The sequence below is a fragment of the Homalodisca vitripennis genome, chromosome 1 (genome assembly GCF_021130785.1).
Source record: "Homalodisca vitripennis isolate AUS2020 chromosome 1, UT_GWSS_2.1, whole genome shotgun sequence".
Taxonomy (NCBI): Eukaryota; Metazoa; Arthropoda; class Insecta; order Hemiptera; family Cicadellidae; genus Homalodisca; species Homalodisca vitripennis.
Window position 1 is genome coordinate 154,800,444 of NC_060207.1, and position 26,773 is coordinate 154,827,216.

General features: G+C 32.1%; 1 protein-coding gene across 5 annotated transcripts in view; it reads left to right on the forward strand.

The window, feature by feature from the left end:
- The window catches only part of LOC124374291, a 1,063,620-nt gene that overhangs the window by 464,676 nt on the left and 572,171 nt on the right, over positions 1 to 26,773 (forward strand). For all 5 annotated transcript variants that reach the window (XM_046832534.1, XM_046832531.1, XM_046832545.1 and 2 more), the window contains exon 8: positions 20,069 to 20,169. In XM_046832534.1, the coding sequence (XP_046688490.1) occupies positions 20,069 to 20,169 (101 nt within the window). The remainder of the gene's footprint in view (positions 1 to 20,068; positions 20,170 to 26,773) is intronic.

Below are 26,773 nucleotides of genomic sequence, written 5' to 3' on the forward strand. Positions count from 1 at the left end.
AACCTCTTTCTTTGGCACTTTTTGATATTTTCCTTCCCTTAATAACTGACATAGGCGTCCATTACAATATTCCAAACAGCAAAACCTAACATCTTAAATTTGAAAAGTTTCTATTGTTTTCAACATTAAATATATTTGCATAAACAAGTTATTTTTTATTTTTTTAACACAATCGTTTGATAACCGTAAATTCTGTATGTAAACAAAAACAATTCTTTAATGATACAGTCAGTACCTGGCTGTTTCCTTAGCACGTGTCCAACTATGTAAACCAGCGCGTAATTAGAAGATTTATTTAATATAAAATTACAATTTTTATTATGTTAGTATAAATGGCACTAAACTTTAAAATATTAGAATAAAATGCTGTATTGCAATATTGAAACGTGATATTTTTCTTTTTTTAAGTATTTTAGATTTACTGCAATTATATGTAAAATATCAGAACTACGCTTCTTGTTTTTAAGGTCTAAAGCAGGATTTGAAAAGAGAATGGAGCAATCATTGAGAATAAGAAAGATATATATAGAGAGAGAAGCTACAGGCGCTGGATCTCGTTCCATTTACAAGTTTGTAGTTAAGCCTTTGACGACATCCGGACTCGGAGTCTCAGAACTTGACTGCCTAATCAGATTATTGGGCATTCGGGCAGATAAGTCAGTTAAGTGCTCAGATATCCCTGGGGAGGTGCAACAATGGATAGCTAGACAAGTCATGCCGGTAAATACATATTAGTCTCCTTTCAAATGTATTACCAAAAAGGCGTACTTCGCTCACACAACACGCATATTGTATGCAGGAAGGAAAAGGAATACATCATTCATATAGTAACGCGTACTAGACCTGTGACATGAATTAAAATAGTTTTAGGCGTAAAAATGACATTTGACTTGTGAATGGAAATCTTATTATAGTTTTGGATAAATATAAACACTAAAAAGAAACCTAGCAACTCATTTATTAATAAAGGTGTGTTACCAATTGTAAGCCTACACCTTCAATGTGCGTTTTATTGATTTTAAATATACCCGAATATGGAGCTTCGTAAGATTCCATGTTAATCTTATGAAAGTAATTATCTTTATTTTAAACAGCTAAGTACTAAAATATTGATAATACGTTCTCAATGCTCAAGTAGTAGTTTTCAACCCATTTACCAAGTTCATATCAGCTGATTCGTATATAAAATGTTTAAAACAAATTAATATTACCTTAATTTTTGTGATGATTTATACTCGTTATAAAAACGTATGGTTGTAAAGTTTGTGGATAGTGTTTAATTTGTCGTTGAATTGATTACAACTTAAAGCTAAAACCAACGTGCTAGTGCAAAAAAATTTGAAACAGTATTATTGCAGCATCCAGCTATTTAATTATAACTTGTCCACAAAACATGCCCGCATGAGTCGTGTGTTGTTTGGCGGTTTAAACACCAAAAACAAACGGGACCAACTGTCGAGCTCAGCCCCGGGACAAGCGTATTTTAATGACAACCTTAATGTGGACGTGTAAACATTATCTGATATTATTTCAACTCTGAGTTTCTCACGTTAGCAGCAGGTTAAGAATTAACAGTTTTATGTAGAGGTTTACTTTAAAATAGTATCCGTAAGATATACAGGGTGGTTATAAATTATTGTACACATTTTAAGATTGAATAAATAAATAACCAATCAACTTAAAAACATAGGAATTGTTTTATTAAATTGTAAATTTAAAACAGTTTTATATATTGACTGAAAATTAATAATTGTACACATTACAATAATTATAAAAAGTAGTTATAAAAAGAAAGTAAAAATGTCACTTAAACTGTGGGTGTAAGGTATGATTCTTCTTAATGACTTGTGTTGTGACATAGTCAGCTGGTCAAAAATGGATCTTCCCACACCAGCTGTTAATTACAGTTGACTAAACAAACACTAAACTAACCTCAGTATCAAAATGGCTAGTGTGCAAGAAAAAGCAAGGTGTGTTCTTTGGTTTCATGAAAGCAGATCTGTAATAACTGTTCAAAGAAGGTTTCGTTTAGAGTATGGACGCAATTCTCCGAGTAACAATTCTATAAAACGCTGGTATAGGCAGTTCGAACAGACGGGAAGTGTCCAACATAGAAAAGGTGCTGGTAGACCTCCAGTTTCTGAAGCTATTGTTGATCAAGTAAGAGAATTGTTTACGAGGAGCCTTGGTAAGTCTACTCGGCGTGCAAGTTTGGAATTACGATTACCTCGATCAACAGTCTTAAAAATTTTGCACAAACACCTTAAGCTCCATCCATACAATATTCAGTTATTACATAAACTAAAACCTAACGATAAACCTCGACGCTACGATTTTGCTGTTAGATTACTTGACCTCGAAGAACAAACAATAAACATTGGAGAAAGCAATTTCTTGAAAAAAGTAATTTTTTCTGATGAAGCAACCTTTCATATTTCTGGTAAGGTGAATAGACACAATTGTAGGATTTGGGGTACCGAAAATCCTCATAATGTTCGAAACAAGAAAGAGACAGACCTAAAAAAAAACGTTTGGTGTGCATTGGCTATAGATGAAGTGATAGGACCCTTTTTCTTCGCAGAACCGACAGTCACTAAAGAGGTATACCTCGACATGCTTGAACTTTTTGCAATACCGCAAATTGAGCATAGACAACCAAATGTTTACTGGCAGCAAAATGGTGCCCCTCCACACTGGGGTAAGATAATACGTGACTACCTAAATGACACGTTTCCTGGTCGTTGGATTGGACGGGATGGTCCAATTACTTGGCCTCCACGTTCCCCAGACATTACACCCTTAGACTTTTTTTTGTGGGGCTATGTCAAGTACAGAGTCTTCGCCAAAAAAGTTCAAGATATTATTGAGGAACTCAAGAATAGAGTTCGAGAGGTTATTGGAAGCATAACTCCAGCAATGCTCAGAAACACATGGTGTGAGGTTGAATTTAGACTACAAACTTTGCGTGCAAACCTCGGAGAGCACGTGGAATTAGTTTCGTTTCCTTGTAAAAGTATGAGTAACAGTAATCTTTTTGTCCTTCATTGGTAATAAAACTGTTTTAAATTTGCTATTTAATAAAACAATTTCCATGTTTTTAAGTTGCTTGGTTATTTATTTATTCAATCTTAAATTGTGTACAATAATTTATAACCACCCTGTATATTTTCAAATTATGTAAACACGTATGTAGTCGTATCTACCTTGAATTTCTGTCTCTCTGTATATGAGTGTATCTTTTTAGAAAATTATGTTTATCTCTTAGTTAAGATATAAAATTCATATTTATAGATTGACCGGAACCAATAATTTACATTTTACAGTAAGTATAACTTTTAAGAAAATATGATTTACAGTACAAACGGTTCATCTCCAGAAGAAGAGGATAGATTTAAATCTTCCTAATGCAGTGTTCTGATTTAGTAACATATAACGGTGGAAAACATTCGTAAGGCGGATAATAAGGTGACAAATATAAATACAGTAATGAAGGAATATTTATTCTAAAATAATAAAGTAACTACCACAAAAATTTAAATTTGTTTAATAACAAAAAAAACAGACGGAAGATTAAAATTAGCCAAGTGCTAATATTTAATATTACAAAATATGTAGATAAATTCAATATTAAAATGTAAAGCTGTCAACAAACATCACATCTTTGAAATAAATTGCAGTGACGTGTTATTTTAAATATATTTTGTATTTTTGTATGAAGAAATTTCATTCTATATATAGAATGAAATTTTCTCATTCAAAAACAAAGCTATAGCTTTGTTGGAAGTTTCTATCGTTAGCATTAGCGTTAGCTTTCTGGTTTGGCTAAACAGTTCTTTCCTTTATATAAAATCCGCATCCCTATGACATAATATTATATAACTGGCAGTTTACCTATTTTCTATTTACATTATAGAGATTTTATTCTAATTTAAATAAAACAGTGATAAGCTATGTGGATGTAAATAAAATGTGAAAAGGAGGGATAGGAGAATATAGCCTTTCCAGTCGTAGATTGCAGCTTTGGAGAGATTTTCTCGTGTTTTGTTGATGTCTTCACCAGACACTGAGTGAAATGGAGCTCTTTCAAAATACTAGTTCACACAATCTTGGCGTCGATGTATCTGTGAATAAACTTCAGCGTATTGTGTGGAGAGAGCTTACTTTATATATTTTTACAATTGAAAAGTAATTGTGTGAGGGAAGTAAATCAAACAAGATTCTACAACGGTAACTTTGTGTATAGTATTTCAGCTATATGACTCGTACGAAGGCTGTCCATTCGAAACAATATTTTGGAATTATTGTTTTCTTTATGTAATCGTTTCAAAAGAATCACTATATGTAATAACTAAGTATATGGTAGTATCTGAACAAATGAAATGTGCTCTCTTTATAGAACTCATGGTTGCATTAACCATTCTACTGTGTATGATGAGAAATTAGTATAATAAAAGATTTTTCATCCATCGCAAACTGCGGTTCTTAAAACTTATGAAAAAAAGCCCTTATGAGAACATTGTCTCAAATTCGCTGTTTTCGGTCACCTGTTATCGATCCAAAACTGGTTTTAAGCGACAAACGCAATTCAAGCTTTGCGCTGGCGTGTTTGACGGCCTTTGTCATGTGGAGAGATCCTATTTTAAGATTGCAATTTTAAAGATCCGTGCGCACGCTCTGTTCCTATGTTGAATCAGCAATGTATGATACAAATGAACGTTTTTTACAGTGACTGCAGGATTGCTTTAATTGAGATTTCAACTTAAGGTTTTATTATGATTATTTTGTTCAGTTTTCAATGAAATCGCGAAAAATATATTTTTTATTATTAAGGTAGTTATATTTTTTTAGTTCAAAAAGTTATTTTTTCTTCAGTAACTTATGCAATAACTTCAGAAATCTTTATTAAAATAATATTTAAGCGAAGTAACATTTTCTAAACAAACTTCATGCTATTGGATCTAGTAGCTTTCAGTAACCAGTTACCTATGATAATGCTACAGAATGGCTGATATGATACTAAAGCTGTGCAATCCTCTTCAAAATTGCAAAATGACTAGGAGACTCTTGTGGTATCAACTCATAACTTACGGTAAATTGCTATTTGTTCCTAACATAATCATTGGCCGAACAGTAGTGCAATCTTGGTTAATACGTTGACAGCGACAGGTGTCTTACGACGCAGGGGCACTGCTCCGTTCATTGTCAGTACAGACCAGCAGTTAGATTGGAGTTAAGAAAGGAATCCATAAGTATTTTTCTTTAGATATAATGTACATAGAGTTGTCTTTGGGAGGTCCGCTAACTGCACTGTCTAAGGCGTTTGACTTTGAGATAGTACAAGTTCTCTGTGAACCTCACACACATTCAGTATAATACATTAAATATAATACAATTAAAGAACTTTAAATAATCAGCATTTTAACTGTTAACTGTTTTCAAAGTTTAGTACCTAGTCGATTTACAGACCTGCAGATTTGTTAGGTACAAGTAATTTATACATTTATGATTGGAATATGGACAAAGTTTGAGTCACTGTCTCTCGTTAGCCACTCTATGATGATTACATGTCTCAAGATAGCGAGTCCTGACAGGATGTCAGGAACATGTACTTCAACACTGCTGAACACTGTACTTCAAGACAGAACACGCTAAGAACAATTATCATCATCCCTACAACATTAATGTAATGTGCACTTAATTCGTCAAATATTCAATATAAAACAATATTAGCTTTTGAAAGTAACAAATTTAAAAGTTCATAATATTCAATGTAAACAAAATTCATCACATAAATTGTAAAATATATTTTGTATTTAGAAAGTATGTATTTTAAAATGTCACATAATTTTTAAAAATTGTTTAAATAAAAAATTATTATTATCTGTCACATTTAGCAAACATCAAATAACGAAACGTGAGTGTATTTGTAATAAGGTATCAAAACAGTCACCAGTGTTCAGTTTGAAAATTGAGTATGTACGTTTCGTCGTCAACATATTATTACTGTAAAGTTTGAGCTGGAAAATGCATATTCATACTTGCGACAATGGATTAAACTAAATACGATGGGTCTTGATAGACCATCTTTGGCAACACTAAACAATAGGCTGTATTAATACTCCATACCGATATTTTATAATTTCCAGCTAGATTACAAAAATTTAATAAATTTTCTCTTACTAAAAATCCTCATAAGTTATAGATAGTAGTCATTAATGGAATAGGATGACTGTGAAGACTGATTACATGTTATCAAAAATTGGATAAACATCCAAACATTCCATAAAAAATATAATATGCAAATATTTGTAGAAACTCGAGTGTTACTATTTTACAACTATAACAATAAAGTAACTTGTGAATTACTCTTCACCGAAATAAATATTTAATTCTGGAATGTTGAAATTCTATAAAACATCCTTATTACAATCTGAAGAGATAACCGTGACCACTTTAAGTTGGCACAGATGCAACTTTCCAAGTTCCTCTTCAAACTCGAGTAGATCCTGAAACGGATAACTCGACGATCCAATCCATTATAAGTAAGCGACTTTTATCGATAAGATACAGGTAAGGCAATTAATGTACCGATACGTTACGTGTCAGTTTAGTTATTATTCTAAACACAGGGCATACAAAGGACGCGGTTCTGTTTACTAGTTACAGAGCATAAAAAAACAATTTAATTCGTTTGACTTGTTTTCAAAATATTTGTCAGCTTCCGTATTGTATAATTACGTTTAATTAAACGTAAAACTGAAATAACACAAAACACATAGGAAACAAGAATCGTAAAAGATTATTGTAATATATTTCTCCAAAGAAACGGATAAAATGTAAATCTCATAAAAATTTACGTTTGTCTGCCATCTTAAAAAAAATTCAAAAATATACTCGTACATGTTCAAATTTGAAGTATAAAAGTTAACCTTGTAAAAAAATTTATTACTGGCGAAAGACAAAATGAAGGTAGTATACAGTTCTATATATATTTCTATGTTTAAGTAACGAATAATACAATCCTTTAACTGAACGCTTTATTCAGTTACACAAGCCAAAGTCTTGGTTGTAGTGAGTACGGCGGTTATCGCGAGATAACCAAATCAAGCAACTTCCAGCGTGGCTGCTACATGGATGGGTGCCGCTGAGTATCCTTTCCTTGAAAGCGGTCCGCCATCATCTAAACCATTGATAGGCCATACATCAGCTCAGTTACACACCTGGGGAATTTTCTGTTTAAGTACTTCAATGTAGTTCAATGTACGATTATTATCAAGCTTTTATTCTTTAGGCAAAAAGCTGAAGTAACTTCTCACTGCAGTTGAAGCTAGTTTTGTCTTAGGCACGGCTTTCTGAGTGAGGATTATTTGATAATAGCTACTATCTAAGTAGTCATAGCACCTTGAAAAAAAGTAAGGAGTTCTCTCTTCCATCTTGTACCAAACAATACAGGCAGTAGGACTCTGCATCATGTTTATTCTTAGTATTCGCTTTAACCCTAAGGGATCTCCACCCGATGCAACAGCTATCCCCTCCAGTAAAGTAGATGTCTATCGATGAAGGCATCCCTTAATACCAATATTTCGACATTTTTTGTTAGAAATATAATGTTTCTGAAAACCCTAGGGATTGTCAAGTAAAATCGATATGGTCGATTGTGTTATGATCCTAGAGTAAATGAAATTGTAATTATAAGCCAGCCAAAAGAGAATTCTGGTGGGGAATATTGAAACCTCATTATAAACGGTTACCAGTCCAAAAAGCAGACACGTTAGACATCTTTGCTGAGTGAGATGAAAACTCTATTTTTATACTAACTATGAGGTAGCTCTATCTGAAACATGCAATGTAGAGTAAGACAATGATGAGACCTGCAAGTTTGTCAAGAAGTTAAAATGTGTGAATAATCATTTCTAATTAAGTTGCGACAGCTACGTAGCATTATTGGTTGATCGTAGTTCTGGGATCTTTCACAAGGTGATTAAAGAAGATGATATAAGTGTTTTTTCTTTCTTTTACACACGGTAATGTCAGAACGGATGTGGCTTAAAATGATGTATCAATATGATGTATTGAAATAATCACATTAAATAAAGGTCATGACTGATGTCTAAAGGAAAAGAACATAATTTGAGAAAATTATTTAGTAGCGGCTTTTTATATTTTCCAATTAGAAAACAGTTCAATCTTCAGTTCAAAAATGTGAGATTTATTGAGGATGACTTACATTTTCTGTAAACTAATCCATTTCATTACACTAATTAATACTTATTAAATTAATTAAATATATTAGGAAGAGTTTTCTAAGAGACTGACAGCATTTTCAACCTTCAAATTCTAAATAATTAAACTTTTATAATCGTTTAAAATTGAATTCATTAGGATTGCAAGAAATGTAAGAAATATTGTCCACAACCCATGAGGGTAATCCACATAGCGTTTAATCCAAAGCTAACTCTCTGAGGTTTATTTAACAGTTCCGTTGTAGAAGTTGGATTATGTAACTAATCCCAGGAGTAACAGTAACAGCGAGAAACATTCAACGGTTTAAAAGTTTATTTGTTTCAAATATATTTTATAAAATGTCTTCGATAAAATAACATTGTTAAATTATTATTAATTCAGTTTCCATAGTTATTCAATTAACGAAATTTACAATAAAGCAATAAAAAAATTCAGCGTTATTAACTCATATGAGGGTTTACATTTACTTCATAGTCAGGGCTGGATTTACATATTGGCAGAACGCCTAGGGTCTCACATTTGGCGGAATCTTTGTTGGGTAGAAAGTTCAGAAATATTTATAATAAAACAAAATAAATTAATCTGAAAAGAAAGTGAAACCATTTAAACGAAAATTTATAAAACACGGGGCTCTATTATTATTTTTAAGAGTAATATAATCATCATTACATTATTATATTATATACCCTGCTGCATATCTGATTCAAACCCTGAGCTCTACCCTGAGGGTATTTATTCTAATTTGTATTCGATTGTTCCGCATTTTTCATTCTCAGTATCAGAATACTGTATTCGTTTTGATACTTGCTATATCTACGTAATACGACTAGCAACAAATAGCAATATTTATATGTATACTAATGAAACTGTGTCGATAAATATGTACATGAATAGATAGATATAATTCATTAATTGTAGGGCAGTGATATTGGTAATATAAAATATTCTAAAATTGACATTTTTTATTTGTGACAAATTAGTGATGACAGGTAACTGATTTACAGCTGCACCTGGCTTGACAATATGGTACATTTACAGTATTACAATGCTAATATTAAGATTTTTGTTTGGAATGTCCTTGTTGATATATTCGTATAAAATAAATGTTCATAAAATATATGTTAGAATAAATAAATACCACATGAAACATACATTTTCAAATAAGCTTCACTATATTTCAAAGATTATAATATAATAAACATTTTCAGAATTAGAGATCTTATGTATATATACAAAGTGATACGAGTGTACTTTGCTGGTTTTGGTTAATTTCTATGCGATACGAGCAAAGGGAAAGGCCAAGCTTGGGAACGTAGGTGTCCTAGGATTGATCATCCTTGTATTGAATTGCTATTGAGATAGATATGTGTTTCCGGTCCCTGAATGAAATCCTTACATTATTTTTACCTGTACACCTTCTGTTTCATTACTTCCAGAGCTTTATATTTTATATACTTATATCTTTCTATTATAATTGTGCTATATATACATAGAAGAGTACCCATTCTATCAATAAAATGGTGGATTTAGTTACATGGTGAGATCAATAAAGTTATTACAAGAAAGTGAGTTTCTTTCAGAATAGAACGTCCATAGAATTAATTTAAATCACCCTATAAAAAATTAAAATTTTTATTTACGAAAAATATGTCTGAGTGAACAAAAGAACTACTCACCATTCCAGAGTCCTACACATATGTGGCTTCTCATAACAGCTGGGTAGCATACCTGTTTTTCACCATTGCGAAATTCATCTCGTATGGAATTATCTAAGTCTCTCTATTTATGAAAAAAGTGAGTCGTTTATTAAAAATACTTCAGATTTTGTTGATAAGTTAAAATATTGCTAACTAAAACCAATAGCCTTGTTTAGCTCCGACGTGGGCAGTCTATTCACCACCAATGTGTAAGAAAACTCTAAATTATTTATTTAATTTAGGTTTCAACGGTGTCAAATATTGGATGAGCGACTTCCGGTCCCGTAAAAACATAAAACTGTTCGAATTATCCATTCAATGGAAGTATATTGAACTAAGAAGTCCGGTCTATACATTTAATCTTGTAGAGGTACGTTGAGTTATCTAGGTATTTTTTTGTTCCATTTAGATAGCATTTTTCATTCTATTTGCTTAGTAATTTAAGGGATAGGAACGTCCTGAAGACCATAGTTATCACCTGAAAACAGGCACGGCTCAACACGTAAATTTTCTATAAAACGATTAAACATCCGTCAAAGGAGTCTTTCCCTTTTTGTTTGTTAAAACAAAGAGATTTTGCTGGCATAAAGATGGATTAAAATCGCAATCCAAAGATAATGAATCAGATATAAAACCGATACCCTCAGTCTATTATAAATAAGAGTAAAAGAAATAATAGGAAGCATCCTGAGTTAGTGAAGAAAAAAAACTTGTATAAACATGTCAATCATTTATGCCCCAGGATTATTAGTTAGAAGAGTAGGCAGGAAATACAACATTAAAACGAGTTTAAAGATATAAAACGGCATATCACATAAAAATCAAATGACATCCATGACTCAACAAAATCTGTTGATAGTATAACAGTGTGATAGGAAATATATAGGGCCATGTAAAAATACTTATAAATATGAGAGTAAAAAGGTATAAATAAAATATACGAAAGTATTAATGAAAAAGTTTAAAATTGCCCAAATTACTGGGTTTAAAGTTACTAAAAATGAAGTAGGATGAAGCTATCGTAACTTAAACTAATTTGAGACTTCATACATAATATCAGATCATAGGGCAGATCAATAACTAAGTGAAAGTTAGACCACTTCGATCATCATTATTTCAAAATGAACTAAGGAACCCAAATGAATGTTAACAATCAAACGAACATCAGCCAATAATATTCAAAAACATATTATAACTTTGATATCACGAACAAAAACGCAAAGCCCAAGGTGTCTGCCATCTATCTAGTCCTCACCCTCCTAGTTTGTTTCAGATGACGTACCGCACGAAATTCCGATATTGATTTTCTCCCCTTGTCTCTCGCTTATTTCTCGTCCGACACGGTTTGTATAGTGCTTTCGGTTCTGTGCATTTACATTTGTTATGTTAATTCATACTAGTCTGTATTTACTAATCTTAAAGTACACTTGTTTCTTAGTCAAGTTAAACTGTCGAGTTCACCACAAACACATTTTTTTATATTATTTACACTAGAATAAGAGAATATACTAATATTCTCATAACTTAGTATAAATTTTGTAACATGTAACTTTATCAAAAGTCAGAACTACTCCTATCCTGTTAATATGATTATGTTTTTACACTATGAGCGTCTTAGAAGCAATTAGTACACGTAACACACACTCACAGTCATACACACACACACACACACACACACACACACACGTGTTTTTTTTTTCAACGATTACAGTCTGTACGAGTCTATAGTGTCCGAGAACTATCTAATACTCTCTATGACTAAAACTGTTTTTTTATCTATAAAAGTTGATGTTAAACTCGCAAATTTCATCAAGCTGTCTTAGAATAGAAGTGACGCTTCCAAAAACACGAGTATTCCAGGATATGGATGCATATTAGTCGATTAAGGCGAGAAGCTTCCAAAATCCGGAGATTTAAACTAAAGTTTCGAGAGCTTGTACGCTTCTTCAAGTCTTAACTACTAGACATACGGCTATATAAGTTATTGTAAACGAAAAGATCTCAAAGTCTTTTTTTCAGAAGCCAAAATTTTCTAGAAGTTTTGGCTGCTGTTGGGTATTTCATACATATATATATTTCATGGTTTGCTGTTGATATTCAGATTTACCAGGAAGACAAAGCACCTTATAAACCACTTATTACTGAGAGTATACTACATGACTGCTACATAAAACTTGGTAGAGCTTATATAGCAAGTATATAGAACACAGAGCATACAGGAAGTACATACTGGATATAAAGTCAAGGCAGAGAGCTTCATGAAACTCTGTAGTCTTTAAAGGTACTCAAGGAACTTATTTTTTCGCCGGCTAGGAGGTTCAGCTCCTTAGGACTTGAAATGGCTAGCTGATTCTGTAGATGCTTAGAGGCCACCGATCAGCAATACTAGGATTTATCGTACATTCCAGCTGTCTTGGACACTATAGGTGTCCGTACAGGCTGGAAATTATTTACATAAATTCATAGAGTATTTAACTTTGTTGCTTTGATAGTTAGTGATGACCAATTATTTATGAGCTAAATTGCTATAAATAGCAATTTTATTTCTTGGAATACACACATAAACTGATTTAGGAACGAATTTATAACTAATAGTGGTATTGCTTCTGTACATAATGCGAGAGGCCTCGCTGGGCACCACTTCGAAAATCAGTAGAAGGAAGCTTTTACAAGCGCTGATCACGGCAGACTCCCTCTATAAATTTATTCAATAAGCAATCAGTTCCAATGCCAACTCAATTTAATGCTCCAGTGATCTTGTAGCCCCCTTTACATCTCGTAATGCGCTGCAGTGGTTAGTGAAGCCATTCACTTGACAAGTGAAGATCTCAACATTCTATCTAGATTTTAAGTAAAAATACGACATGAGAACTATAACTATAAAATCAATGTACTACTTAAAATTTATATTGGGACAGACATATTGTCATATTAATGAAATAATAAACTATTCTTGTAAATATTCATTTCTAATTTAATTATGGAGGGTTGGGTATTGCAGCTTCAAATAACACTGATTAGTTCAGTGTAACACATTTTAATTACTCAACTTCTGTAATGAATTTTATATTTTATTTAACTATTAAGTTTAATTTTTTTGGTGGAATTATATTCCACATTTTTTGCATAGTGTAAACAAAAATCTATTTATTATCACATTAAAGTTTAGGCCTCAAACCTTATCGTATAATACTTGGGAACAATAATTGGCTTCAACGTTGTACAGGTACATAAGGTCACGTTAGTTGTTCGGGCTAATCTTATTAAGCACTGCAGCCTCTAACCAAAGCCTATTTTCTACTACTTAGTTACATTAGTACTTAGTACATTGGTTCCTTTAGACTATTGATGGTCGAATGAATCTCAACTAAAGTTGGCATGCACCCTTAATAGACAAAGATTAAACAGTTAAGTCTGAATGGATTTGTAGCAAGAATACATTAGCTAAAAACAAATACTCTATACGTAACAATCCTAAATTACTGAGTGCTCAGGAATTGTTAGATTTTTAACAAAAAGTGAAATAATATGGAATAAAATTAAAACCATTTAAGACATTGATGATTTTATGGCCATAGACGTAATAAAAGAACAAAATTAAACTAACTGAGAGCACGAGTACTCTATTAATGTATCTCATCATCCTCTACCCTGACTCATTATGTAAAACTTTAATCATAGCAAGTTTAAGCGATGGAAACTGTCATTAAAATGTTTCTTTGAATAAATATCATTCGTTTGGCCAACATTACATATTATATTTTAGTAAGCTCATCCTTTTTGTTTATTACAGAGACTTCGGATGAAAAATTGTATCCACTGTGAACAGAAAACATTAATGCGTTACTCAAACTTTAATTCATATTTTAGATGCAGCCTGGCAACCGAGTGAACGAGCTACGGTGAAGCACTGAGTTACGAGGATTTTATATCGTTTACGATCACACTATATACGTTATTACTACCTCCACCTGTGCTAACACATGTGACCTAGATGTGTGTACCCTAATCAAACTATTTGCCGCGGTGAAAACTTCTTTTGGATATTTTTATAGATCTCCCGTAGGATTTTTCGAGCTATTATGTCTTTATGCATATGACATTTATATAACATTATCTCGAATGATTAATATAATAAATAATAGCTCTCACTTTAAACCATTTTTGTACAGAAATAATGTTTGAAGAATTATCATTTTGTGCATGTATCTTAAGAATCAAACTGTTTAAAATATTATTTATTTAATTAATTTGTACCGAATGACGATAGCACATGGGGGTGGTGACTTCTGCGGTCGTAGTAATAAATACTCGAATTGCAAAGTTTACTTATAAGTTCAATTTAATTAGTGAAACTTACAAGCACCACTTTTAGTTGGTAAATTAAATGTATGCCTTGCCACGTTGCTACCAATTAGAGTACAAGAACTAAAAATGTATATCTGATAGGTGGCCCTAAAATATCCAATGTTCTATGGAATTATGCCTACGATATTTTACTTTATAAAACTTGAGATTTTACTTCCCTTCGCAATATGTAGATTCACAACCCGGGCGTCGGCGTCTTGGCACGAGACATTGAAGCTGTAGTCTATGAAGGGTTATTTCTAGTCGGTAATTACTAGAAGAGGAGTAGAAGTTATGCAATTATGAAAGTGGTAGCCATCTACTCAAATAATACGTGAGATACGTGAGCTCGCCTAAAACAAATTCGCGACGGTATTAGCCATTTAATGAGACAAAAAACTTATTACAACAACGTGCTCGTCAGAAGGACGACGCCACAACTTGTATCTATTTCAATCAAGCAAATAAAAGATCTTCAAGGGTAAGTTACTTTACTATTTACAACTTTACTTTACGTTACATTCATTTTTATAAGTTTGGCATCAAAGGGATGATTTAATAATACGGAAAGATAAATTTTACTTACGGACAAGGCGCGCGAGGTCAGATCGGTCACGTAGTTGGGCTGCTACAAAGGGTTAGAATAAAATATTCATACGCGTGCCAATTAGTTAGTTACTCCGCCGGTAATTTAGTTCCGGAACATTGGATAAAAAAATAATATTAAATTATACTGGCTGACTAGGTTGTGAAATTTACATTATATAAAATCTAACTAACTAACGGTACAAATTACTTAATGTTTACAGTTTTAAAAATTTACTTGATTTTAAATGCTACTAACATGTATTATATTTCACTCAGAAATGAACGTAGGGTTTAACTCTTTGTAAGCATATTAATTTTACTTTTAAAGATTTTTATTTAACCCTAGAACTGGCGGTCATTTCATCCTGTAGTGTCGGGCTGTTTTGGAGCTTCGCGCAAGGTTTTTTTAAAACAATTATTAAAAATATAAAATAAAAGCAATATAAATAAGAGTATATATTTTTGTGTTCAGAATGAAACGTAGAATTGCACTATATTGTAAAATTAACCATCAAAAATTTTCTAATAAACACTTTTTTTAATCAAATATAAAATTTACGAAAAATATTTCTTAAATTTGGGGGGGGACCATACCTAGCAAATGAAGTTATAGTGAGAAATATTTATAAGTGAGATAGCCATTCTGTGTCAAATTTTATCTAGTTTCAGAAAAACATAAACATTATAAACATTTATGAAAGCATCATAAAGCTATAGAACAAAAAGCAGCGATGCGTATAAATTCTGAAAATCGGGTGTACACGTAAGACTTTGGTAAAACAAGTTTTTCAAATACATTTATCTATGAATACATGTTATTTTGCATATTTTATTACTTAGAATAAAATAGAATATACAGTAGTAATGAAATAATTACCATAAATTATTTTTTGAAAAGTAAAAAAAGTTAAATTTTGCCATTATTCAAAAATTTTGCGAAAAATTTTCATTCAGCAAAATATAAAATAGTTTCTAAAGCTTGTACTATATCAAAATTTATAAATTTATGGTTTATAAGTAATAGGAAATATTATGTAGTTAGAAAACTATAAATATATCTAAAGATATTAAAAAAATAGAGAATAACCCAAACAGTTATTATATATAACCAAAGAAATTACAGGAAATATATATATTTTATTGTGAAAACTATCTATTTACCAAAAATAAATAGTTACTTCAGAGCTAAAAGAGTGCTATAAATAACGTTTAGTAAGTGAAAACAATAACAAACTATGTGAAATGAATTTTAGCCAAGTCATTTTGCCATAGCCTACACAAAGCCGGTAATTTCTCAAACATATTTCAGTAAATAGAAATTGATTTATTCTAAAATATATATGTTTACACTACTACGACATCAAACAACACACTACACATTAAATACGACACTAAAACACGCGTAAAACTATTAAAACTTACAAATATCCACAGCTCTGCACGAAAGTTATACAGAACGGCAGCGGCAATATGGCGGTCACAACAAACGGCGTCGCGTTTTCTTTTACGTTCAAAATAACAAGCTTGCTACGTCATAACCATAATACAAAGAGGAATAAAACTCATCTGTTCCTTAGCATTTTTATTCCCGAATCCAATGGTGCATGAATTATATCGATACGTTACCGGAGTATATTATAAAAAGTAATTATAGGAGGGAATGTTTGATCGACAAAATTTTGACGGTTAACACCACAAAAGCGGCATTAACCGACATAATTATGTCGATTAACAGTTCTAGGGTTAATGACAATCTACCAATATTTAAATTGGCTTTTTCAAAAGTATAGTGTCTTCTCAAAAGACCAATAAGTACGGTTGGTTTTTAATTGGCCCGGGCTGCAGGATCAACCAACCAAACTATCGAACTCTCAAGTTGCTTTGTTTTGGAATCAAGAACCGTACAGTGCATTCACAATTACAATATCATTCTATCCTATCTGTTTACGACGATTGAAATTAAAAACTATCGATCTATATCTTAGGACATTTATTTTTTTAGAATTAGGGTACACGGTTCTAGCTTTATTACCACATACAGTATACGTATATTAAGGAGTTAAAGTAAATGTGTTTAAGTCATCGTTTTACATGGATGCGATAGCAGCCAGTGAATGTGATTTGTCGGAGAGTGTACAGTAGAGTAATAATCCTCCAATTTGATGCATAAATTTGGCTAGTTATTTTGGCTACAAGATAACCTAAAAAATGTTTGACTAGAATGCTATTGCATTCCTTGTAATTTATAAATTATAGAAGAATGTAATGAGGAATACTGTTTGTAAATGGCATACACTCGTGACACATGTCACGGTCATTGGAAGAAATTCCCATTAAAATATCCGTGCAACATTTCATGATGTTTTATTCAACAACTTAAAAGTTTTAAGTAGTACTTCAACTGTTTTAGTATAGAGAACGGAATTTTTAAGTCTTTGTTAACTTTCTTAGTTAGAGCAATTATGATGTAAAACGAAGAAGTCCTATAACAATTGTTGTCGGAAGTTGAAACAAAATTCTGAAAGAACATATAATTATATTATTTAAGCAAAATTTCAAGACAATCGTAAACATTGCAGCTTTTGATAACAGGAGTGCTAAGATCTAAACAATAACATATATATTCTTTACATATGTTATTTAAAATAAGGTAAAGACTTAAAAAACATCAGCTTATTTTTAGGAACACCTGACATTCTGTATTCGTTTTATTCCTTGGATTTTCATTCTTGAAAAGTAAGCCTGACACAGTATAGTGCAATTCCTTATCTTCTAATAAGGAAATCTTCTTATCTACCCTACAATGTAAATATATTCGCTAACGCTCAACCTAATCCCATAGAGTGACATCCACCATAAAACTCAGTGTTCCTTATATACAAGTGAAGTTTCATGCACATTTTATGTCTATAGATAATTTCTTGTTCAATTCGTTGCGCTAACAGACAGACGGATCACAAACGGAGAGCCAGAAATGAAATTTTTCCAGATACCAATGCTCAGCCAGTTAAAGTTCCATTGGAAAAAAGGCACCAAGGATTATAGCACTCATGTTGTAGGAAAATGTATAAATATAAAGTCTAATATGTGAATGATGAACGTTTGTGACATATTATGACACTGTATAAAGGTTCACAAACAAAAAATATAGACTCTTTTTCTGTCATAATTTAGTTTGTTTTCCTCCAAAGTGTTGAAATTAATGGAGGTGAATTTGGCTTGGTTTGTGAACATGGAACATTAAATTACAAAAAGCTAGGTGAGTGTAAACTACATGAATTATTGCGGGGTTTTCCGTCTCTACCCACTTATTCCAATTAAGCTGGTCTGTGTTAAAGCAGGTAGAATAAAATATATGTGTTTTAAAATAATAACACTCTGGTAGATTGTAAAATTTTGGACCTACACTTGTTCATCTATATTTTCCTTCTCAGACAAGCAGGTCCGTTACTTTTCAGGAAAAATTGATTATTTGGGCTCCAAAAAATCACTGCAAGATGTAATAGAATAATTTGTATATGCCCAGAGTAACCGTTACAGAAATATATATTGTTCTTGTATAATGCATTATGCTGTTTACACATGCGCAAAAATGCTAAATATTTTAGTGTTTACAATTTAAACCCTGAAATAGTAAATGTGTCTTTTTATCGATTACTACTTGGATATTCACAACCGGTTTCTATTTGAGAGCTAAGAGGGTTTATATAAACGAGTATACTCAGATTAGCTTAAACTTGTAGAATACAAAGACAACTCTAATTTGAGATCCAATGCACACACCGGCATTCGGATTTGATCGCTGATTTTTTTCGTTGGAAGGAGCGTAAAAACCTAGACTACTCTATTTCTTAGGCACTGTACACCAATTTTCAGCACCCAACCTGGTTTCTCTTGACAAAATCTATCCTTAACCACGCTAGTTTTTGTGGAGTTCGAAATTATAATAATGTTTTCTCCGAATATATTTTTTATAGCTTTTATACACTGATAATACCTTCAGACACATAGATGTGAGTTATCATCGCCACAAAACTGTACAAAGAGACTGAATCTCCTAACTTTTAGAGTCTTTATAGGATTAGCTGACTCTGACTTAATATTTATTTTCGGATGTTTTTAAGTTTGTCCACCTAAAAAATAAGATCTGGGAAAAATATTCATTTAATTCATTTATTTTTTATACCCTCCCATTTTGACATCTAAATAAAACCAGCATTACTCACGATTGGTTTTTTTCTCCATGGGAAAATTAACAATCGATAACAAGAACGTCATAGAAACATTACAGTGGTGCTCATCCAGTGCAAATTTACTCTCAGCCCATAGACTACTATATTCTGGGAAATAGCTATTAATTTCTATAAGGCTGTCAAGTGAGTCCATACGCTCCGGGACAGCTTGAATTACTTAAACTATACCACTATAATAAATGGCATTGGGTTTTTATTCAATAAATGCTATGTATTTCACTATTGCCTGTCCACCCTTTCGATGAGCCTATCAGGTTACTTTACGCATTAAATTCTTGTTTATTTTAGTTTTTTATTGTGTAGAAAAATCTCCTCAGAAATAAGTTTTGTGTAACTATATTTTTTTAAATTAGGTAAATTTATTCACCTCAATTTATAATAGTAATATTTAATTAGAAAAAAAGTTAAAGTAATGCATTCACGATATTAGCTACAACCCTTGCTGTAGTAAAACCCATTGAAACAACTGGTAACTTGTATTACTATATAATTATTTAATGGTATACACTTATTATTATTTTATTTATGTTAGTGTTATTTCCTTACGCCTTGTTGATGGCAGAAAAAGTATGAGTAAATGTTGTTCAATAAATAAATAAAACATGTTTACATCGTATGTGATCACTTATGACAGATAATGAATGACACAAGATCAGTCAGGGTATTACGGACGGGAGTGCCCTTACTATATTGAGCAGTTTCATAGAAGATCCGTCTGCTGCAATCTCCTAGCTTTAGTGGCTCAGCAATATCATTTTAGTTTTACTAGAGAAGATCGTAATTTAGTTATCTATGCAAGTACACTGTCGTCTACGAAACAAAATTGTATATTTGAACCAATTAGAAGTATTACAAAGTGTATGACATTTATTTCAGATATAAAATAAAGTACTGGTATAGTTATGTTTCACCTAAAAATAATCTTTATCGGTATTGCAGGTAAACCTTCATGGCAGTCTTTTGGACAAGTCTTCATCCGACGACTCAGCCAGTCAGGATGTCGAGATTCTGCTCAGAAAATCGAAAACACTCATCGATAAGTAAGTGCCCTACCATTCTTATGAATTATGCATATAATTTAATGTAACATTTTGTGTGCAAGTTAGATTATGCTTAGTAAATAAGTGGTAGAAACAAATGGTGAATCAGATAATCATGAATTTTAACACTTCGATATCAATTCCTAATAATTAATCAGTTTATTAATTTGTATTAGTTAATATAACTGTAAAAGACTATTTTGCAGTAACCGTTAACATGAAATTGAATATGAATTTCTCTAAAATACGGATAATTAGTTATTTTATTTGTGGTTGCTTAAAAAAAGCTATATAAATACGGCCTACTGATTCTTCTACCTTAATAATAAGCACTTTTGGTTATTCGCATGCGTATAAACCTTTGTCATGCACCTCCGAAATGAATAATAAATCCATTTTGATATAATGTATATTCGAACTTTTCTCCACATTCCACATCCTCACACCTTCCCGACCACCAACAAGGGGAATGACAATTCTCCCACCCTTATTTTGAACGATATACATACGTTAAATTGTATAAATGGCAATAGCCTTATTTAATTTCAATAAACATTGAATCACAAAAAGTATATATATATATATATATATATATATATATATATATATATATATATATATATATGTATAATTTTAAAAAACATTGAATCACCCGGCAAGTGAGAGATCCGGGTTCGAGTCCCGGCGGAGCAAGTACTTTTTTTGATTTAATGTTTATTGAAATTAAATTATGCTATTACCACTTATACAAATTATATATATATATATATATATATATATATATATATATATATATATATATATATGACCACAAGACTATAGTAACAAAACTGACATTCTATGCCAATGGATGTCTTTTGATAAATTAATCTTTACAGAAATTACGTTTAAAAACACACATTTAATTGAATTTCTTTGCACATAACGCAGCTTTCTGCAATGGTGGAGGGCTCGTATAGTTATTCATGTTCAGATTAGCTCCAGTTCTCCTTCCTCTTAGTGCAGCGTCTGAAAGCAATGGCCGTCCCAGGCTTGACCCCTTGAGTCCAATTCATGTTCTTCTAGAGAGATCCAAAGAAAGTTTATTAGGTATTGGTTGCACAAACCTTGAAAAAACACGTATTCCATTATTGGCACTGCAACGTTCTTGTTATCACTACATACCTTTATATGTCCCAAATTGGGAAAATCCCCAACTTAAGTGAACTGTCCCAATCAATTTACTTAGTAAATATTAGTACTCTGAACATCGTGAGAAATCTTATATTTTATATAAGTAGTATTTTATATAAACGCGTAAGCGAAAGTTCTTAAACATTTTTTATACCATAACAAATATGTATAAACCAGTTGAAAGCTGTATATCAGTTATACATATTAGAAATGTTCCTATAACCTTCGACGTTATTCTTATCTCCACTGAAGTGTAATAGATGGATTTTCAACTAGACATTTTGTCAGTGAGTGGTTGATGTATTAATATAGTGAAATACTATGGATTAAACCTTAAATGTAGCAGACTAATACACATTCATAACAAGAAACTGGTCATAATGGACTTCATAATTGATCGGTTTCAAACCAAAGGAGCTCTGAAATCGTAACGCCCGGAATAGATAGTTCGGAAAAAGGAATTAAATTAACTTAAAATGTATTATTTTGACTGACAAAATAATAAGTTTGAAACAGTTTTTGTTGTTGTTCATATCAAGTGAAAAACCGAGATTCAACATTAACATAGCTAAAGAGAAAATCTCTTCAGCCGGAGGCGATGAAGTAACAAAGTCTTGCTTGACAAAGCTGTTCTCTCTACTTGGCTTTTGTTGCCTGCTTTAATGACATTTAAATTCTGCCCGCACCAACTTTCCAGCAGCTCTCTTGCACGTAGAGGAATTTCCTTTGATTAAAGTTTACATAACACTTCAACTACCTAATGACGGATATAAGTTTGAGCTGAGATATTGAAAATAATAGTGTTTCTAAACCTAAATGCGTCTTAATGATTTTTATTGAAATATAAATTAAAACAAATAAAGTAAATATTAAAACAGTGTAATTTTACGAGATTATTAAATTTTGCTAATTTTTATGGATAGTAAATTAATAGTTTAATATGTAAATGTGGCATTGAATCTCTTTCTTTAGTTAGTTAATAAGCTGTAATAATAAATATGAAAAAAGTTAAATAATATTGCACACGTATGCATTATTATGTTTGGGGGAGAGCTTTGTTTTTAGATTTAGTAATTTAAGTAATTGAAATTTAATTTAAATGGCAGTTAATAAACATGTCACATGAATACATTTTATAAATATTTATACATTTTTATTAAAACTGAAACATATGAGTGGGAAACTATGGTTTTAATACCTTTCAAGATAAATATTCAGTTGAGTTTTTGAGATCTCTGGAAACGCAATCCTAACGAGGAATACAACTCAATCTCTCATTAGAAATCCAAAAACAGGTCCAATCTGAATCAGTGGATGAAATACTCGAGTATATTGAGATCCTAAAAATATTAGTTTACACAACGTCCACATTTCACTAAGAACAGAAACAGCAGGAACATACAATCTGAATCAGTGGATGAAATACTCGAGTATATTGAGATCCTAAAAATATTAGTTTACACAACGTCCACATTTCACTAAGAACAGAAACAGCAGGAACATACAATCTGAATCAGTGGATGAAATACTCGAGTATATTGAGATCCTAAAAATATTAGTTTACACAACGTCCACATTTCACTAAGAACAGAAACAGCAGGAACATACAATCTGAATCAATGGATGAAATACTCGAGTATATTGAGATCCTAAAAATATTAGTTTACACAACGTCCACATTTCACTAAGAACAGAAACAGCAGGAACATACAATCTGAATCAGTGGATGAAATACTCGAGTATATTGAGATCCTAAAAATATTAGTTTACACAACGTCCACATTTCACTAAGAACAGAAACAGCAGGAACATACAATGGTTTGTTTCGATAAGTAAACAAAGGCGAGGAGTATTTATTTTGTAACTCCATAAGTGTTTGGCACTCTGTTTGGATCGTCCTAAACTAAAGTCTTATCTCGGTTGTTTTTTGCCTTCTAAGAAGAACTAAGAGAGTGCTGTGCATAGAATACCAGGATTATGTAATTTTACTACAATTAACGTGGATCGCGAAACCTGTTATCTGTCCTATTGTTCATTATTCAGATCATGTGACTTAAGGTTAAGCATTCACAGTGTAAACTATACAAAAACACTGAGATAGCTATAAAACTCGACGAGTTGACAGAGTCCAGAAAGTAGCCGACAAGTTCTCTGGTTCTTTAAATTATATGGTTTAACTTATATTATATGGTATGGTTATTTGATTATATTGTATAACTTTCTAAGTAATATCAATTTTACCACTGTATACTACTATTTCTTCCATGTTTTTCTCCAGTACAAAAATATATTGTCCACTATGAGAACTAACTATCCAAACTGTTATTACGATTTCTTCTATAGGATATAATTGTGCCTTTACTGAATACTGTTCATTATTTCGTGATTTATAGTGGTATATGTAGGTTATTAGATTATATCTTAGAGAGAATATAATTTAAGACAGAGATGCATTATTGCTAATTCTCAATTTATAAACATGGAGAGGGGAACAGAATAAAAGATGATGTAAGAGGGAAAATGAGGCGACTGTGTGATGGAGGACTTGACACAACAGACGGCCCCGCGGCAATCAGCCTACATGTAACACTGTGAACCAGATGGTTACACTTGTTAGTACTGTAAACACTGGTGGACACCAAAGGCAACGATGTTTGTCATCCCTTGTCATCCCTACAACAGTGTGTTCAACCCATGTTAATTAATCATCAATAACAGTTACAATCTATTGGTATAAAATGTAATACCTGTACGTAATTTTCAAAATTTTTATTGTTTCTAAGAATGATCGTGTTTAATTTTCTAGCTGATCATACAACTACTTATATAGTTTTTTTTAGATTCAGTTCAATACAATAATATGTATCTCCAAATAAAAGATAACACGAACTAATTTAAATATAATGTATCTGGCATCTGCTGTATTCCCCCAGGGTTTGTTCAAATAGAATAAATAATTAAAATTATTTTGCGCTTTCATACTGTATTTACTGTTTCGACGTGAAAGCACTGCATCAATAATTAATTACATCCTGCCCCTACTGGAACCTTCTGTATCTACGGGCCTCTATAATAGCATGGGATATACGATATTCCAGCTTAAGAACCTCAGGTACCTTCAGGCTTTTATAGTTGTGTAAAAGCTCTTAGGTATGTACCGAATGACGATAAACACATGGGGGTGGTGACTTCTGAGGTAATTTCAAAGTTTACTTATAAGTTCAATTTAATCTGTGAGACTTACAAGCACCACTTTTAGTTGTTAAATTAAATGTATGCCTTGCCACGTTGCTGCCAATTAGAGTACAAGAACTAAAAATGTATATCTGATAGGTGGGCCTAAAATATCCAATGTTCTATGGAATTATGCCTACGATTTTTTACTTTATAAAACATTAAGATTTCACTTCCCTTCGCAATGTGTAGACTCACAACCCGGGTGTCGGCGTCTTGGCACAAGACATTGAAGCTGTAGTCTAAGAACGGTTAGGGTTATTTCTAGTCGGTAGTTACTAGAAGAGGAGTAGAAGTTATGAAACTGGTAGCCATCTACTCAAATAATACGTGAGATACGTGATATACGTGAGACACGTGAGATCCGTGAGCTCGCCTAGAACAAATTCGCGACGGTATTAGCCATTTAATGAGACAAAAAACTTATTACAACAACGTGCTCGTCAGAAGGACGACGCCACAACTTTTGTATCTATTTCAATCAAGCAAATAAAAGATCTTCAAGGGTAAGTTACTTTACTATTTACAACTTTACTTTACGTTACATTCATTTTTATATGTTTGGCATCAAAGGGCTAATTTAATAATACGAAAAGATAAATTTTACTTACGGACAAGGCGCGCGAGGTCTAATCGGTCACGAAGTTAGGCTGCTACAAAGGGTTAGAATAAAATATTCATACGCGTGCCAATTAGGTAGTTACTCCACCGATAATTTAGTTCCGGAACATTGGATAAAAAAAATGATATTAAATTATACTGGCTGACTAGGTTGTGAAATTTACATTATATAACATCTTATTAATTAATTAACGGTACAGGTGTGGAAACTTTCATATGTTAAATTCTTGTAAAGGATGAAAATTTATAATAGCCGACAGCTCCCTCTGCCTGGAAGACGTTATAGGTTGATAGCTCTTACATTTCGAGCGAATCAAATATTATCTTGAAGGTCAAGGTTTCTTTAACGCAGAATTTAAGATGCCTGAAGACCTTAAGGTAGAGGCCAAATGCCTTGACCTTGGTGGTAGCAGACACAAGGTGTTTCCGTTTAATTTCTTCCAGACTTAGTTAGAGGGAGTGGCTCTAGTAATGAGTAAGGAAATGGGTCAGGGAACTTTGAGGTTATTGTATCTGACAGTTGGTATTGAGGCATACAGACCTGTGACGAGATTTTATCACAAGCCAGGTTGCATGTTCCTCAGTACCCTGAAATTTCAAAATTCTAGGTTATTAAATATGGCGTACCACAAACTGGACCTTATTTGTGATCAAAGAGTTGTCTTCTTTATGAAGAATAAAACTAGTTTTGATTAAAAACCATTAACATTAACTTACATTATTGTCTGCAAAAGAACTATTAGCGTTGCAAATAAAGTACAGTTTTTGTAATTTTTACACACATTTATTACTTATGTCGAACAAACAGTTACCCTGGTTTAAATGCAAGTTCTTATATTTAGTACAATAAAAACCTATATTAGAATATATTTTGTGTGGCATGGCATTGTTGAATTTGGCATGATGCAAGTCTATGGGATAGAGAGGTCGTAAAGTAAAGCGCGACAACGTAAAGTTTCTTATATAAAAATAGTATTAATTCAATAACAGTTACTTATAATAGTTCTCAGACCGTAGTTTCAAGTACATTTTGCAAGTAAAATATAAGTCCCCTGGAGTTGGCCTGTAGCAGACCCCAGCCTATCACTTGATATAATTAAAATTTCTAACATTCCGTATTTTCACGTACAAAGCGAAAACTATCAATACACTTTTTTTGATCACATTTCACATTATTTCCCATGTATATACTAAATAATAATTATTATTAATATTATAGTGTTGATACGATATTTTAGATGGTCTTTTTCAGAAATAGGCTTTATCCATGACGTCCTCATGCTTATAAAATCAATACTCCCGTTGCTATAACTTGCTTGCTACCAGACCGCCAGGGGATTAAATGTACCCCAACAAATTGGTTTCGGAACGAAGTTTGACCTCTAATCTCCCTTAGTTCACCCAAAGGCTAAATAATTGGAAACCTGCACTATTACCCCGACCTAATGGTATGATCTCTTCTATAATGAGACATTGATTAACCACACATTTAGAGTACCAAACATTGTACTGTTTAAATACGAAATGAATGAATCCATTAACTACGGTAAATAAATATTGTTTATCTAACTATAAT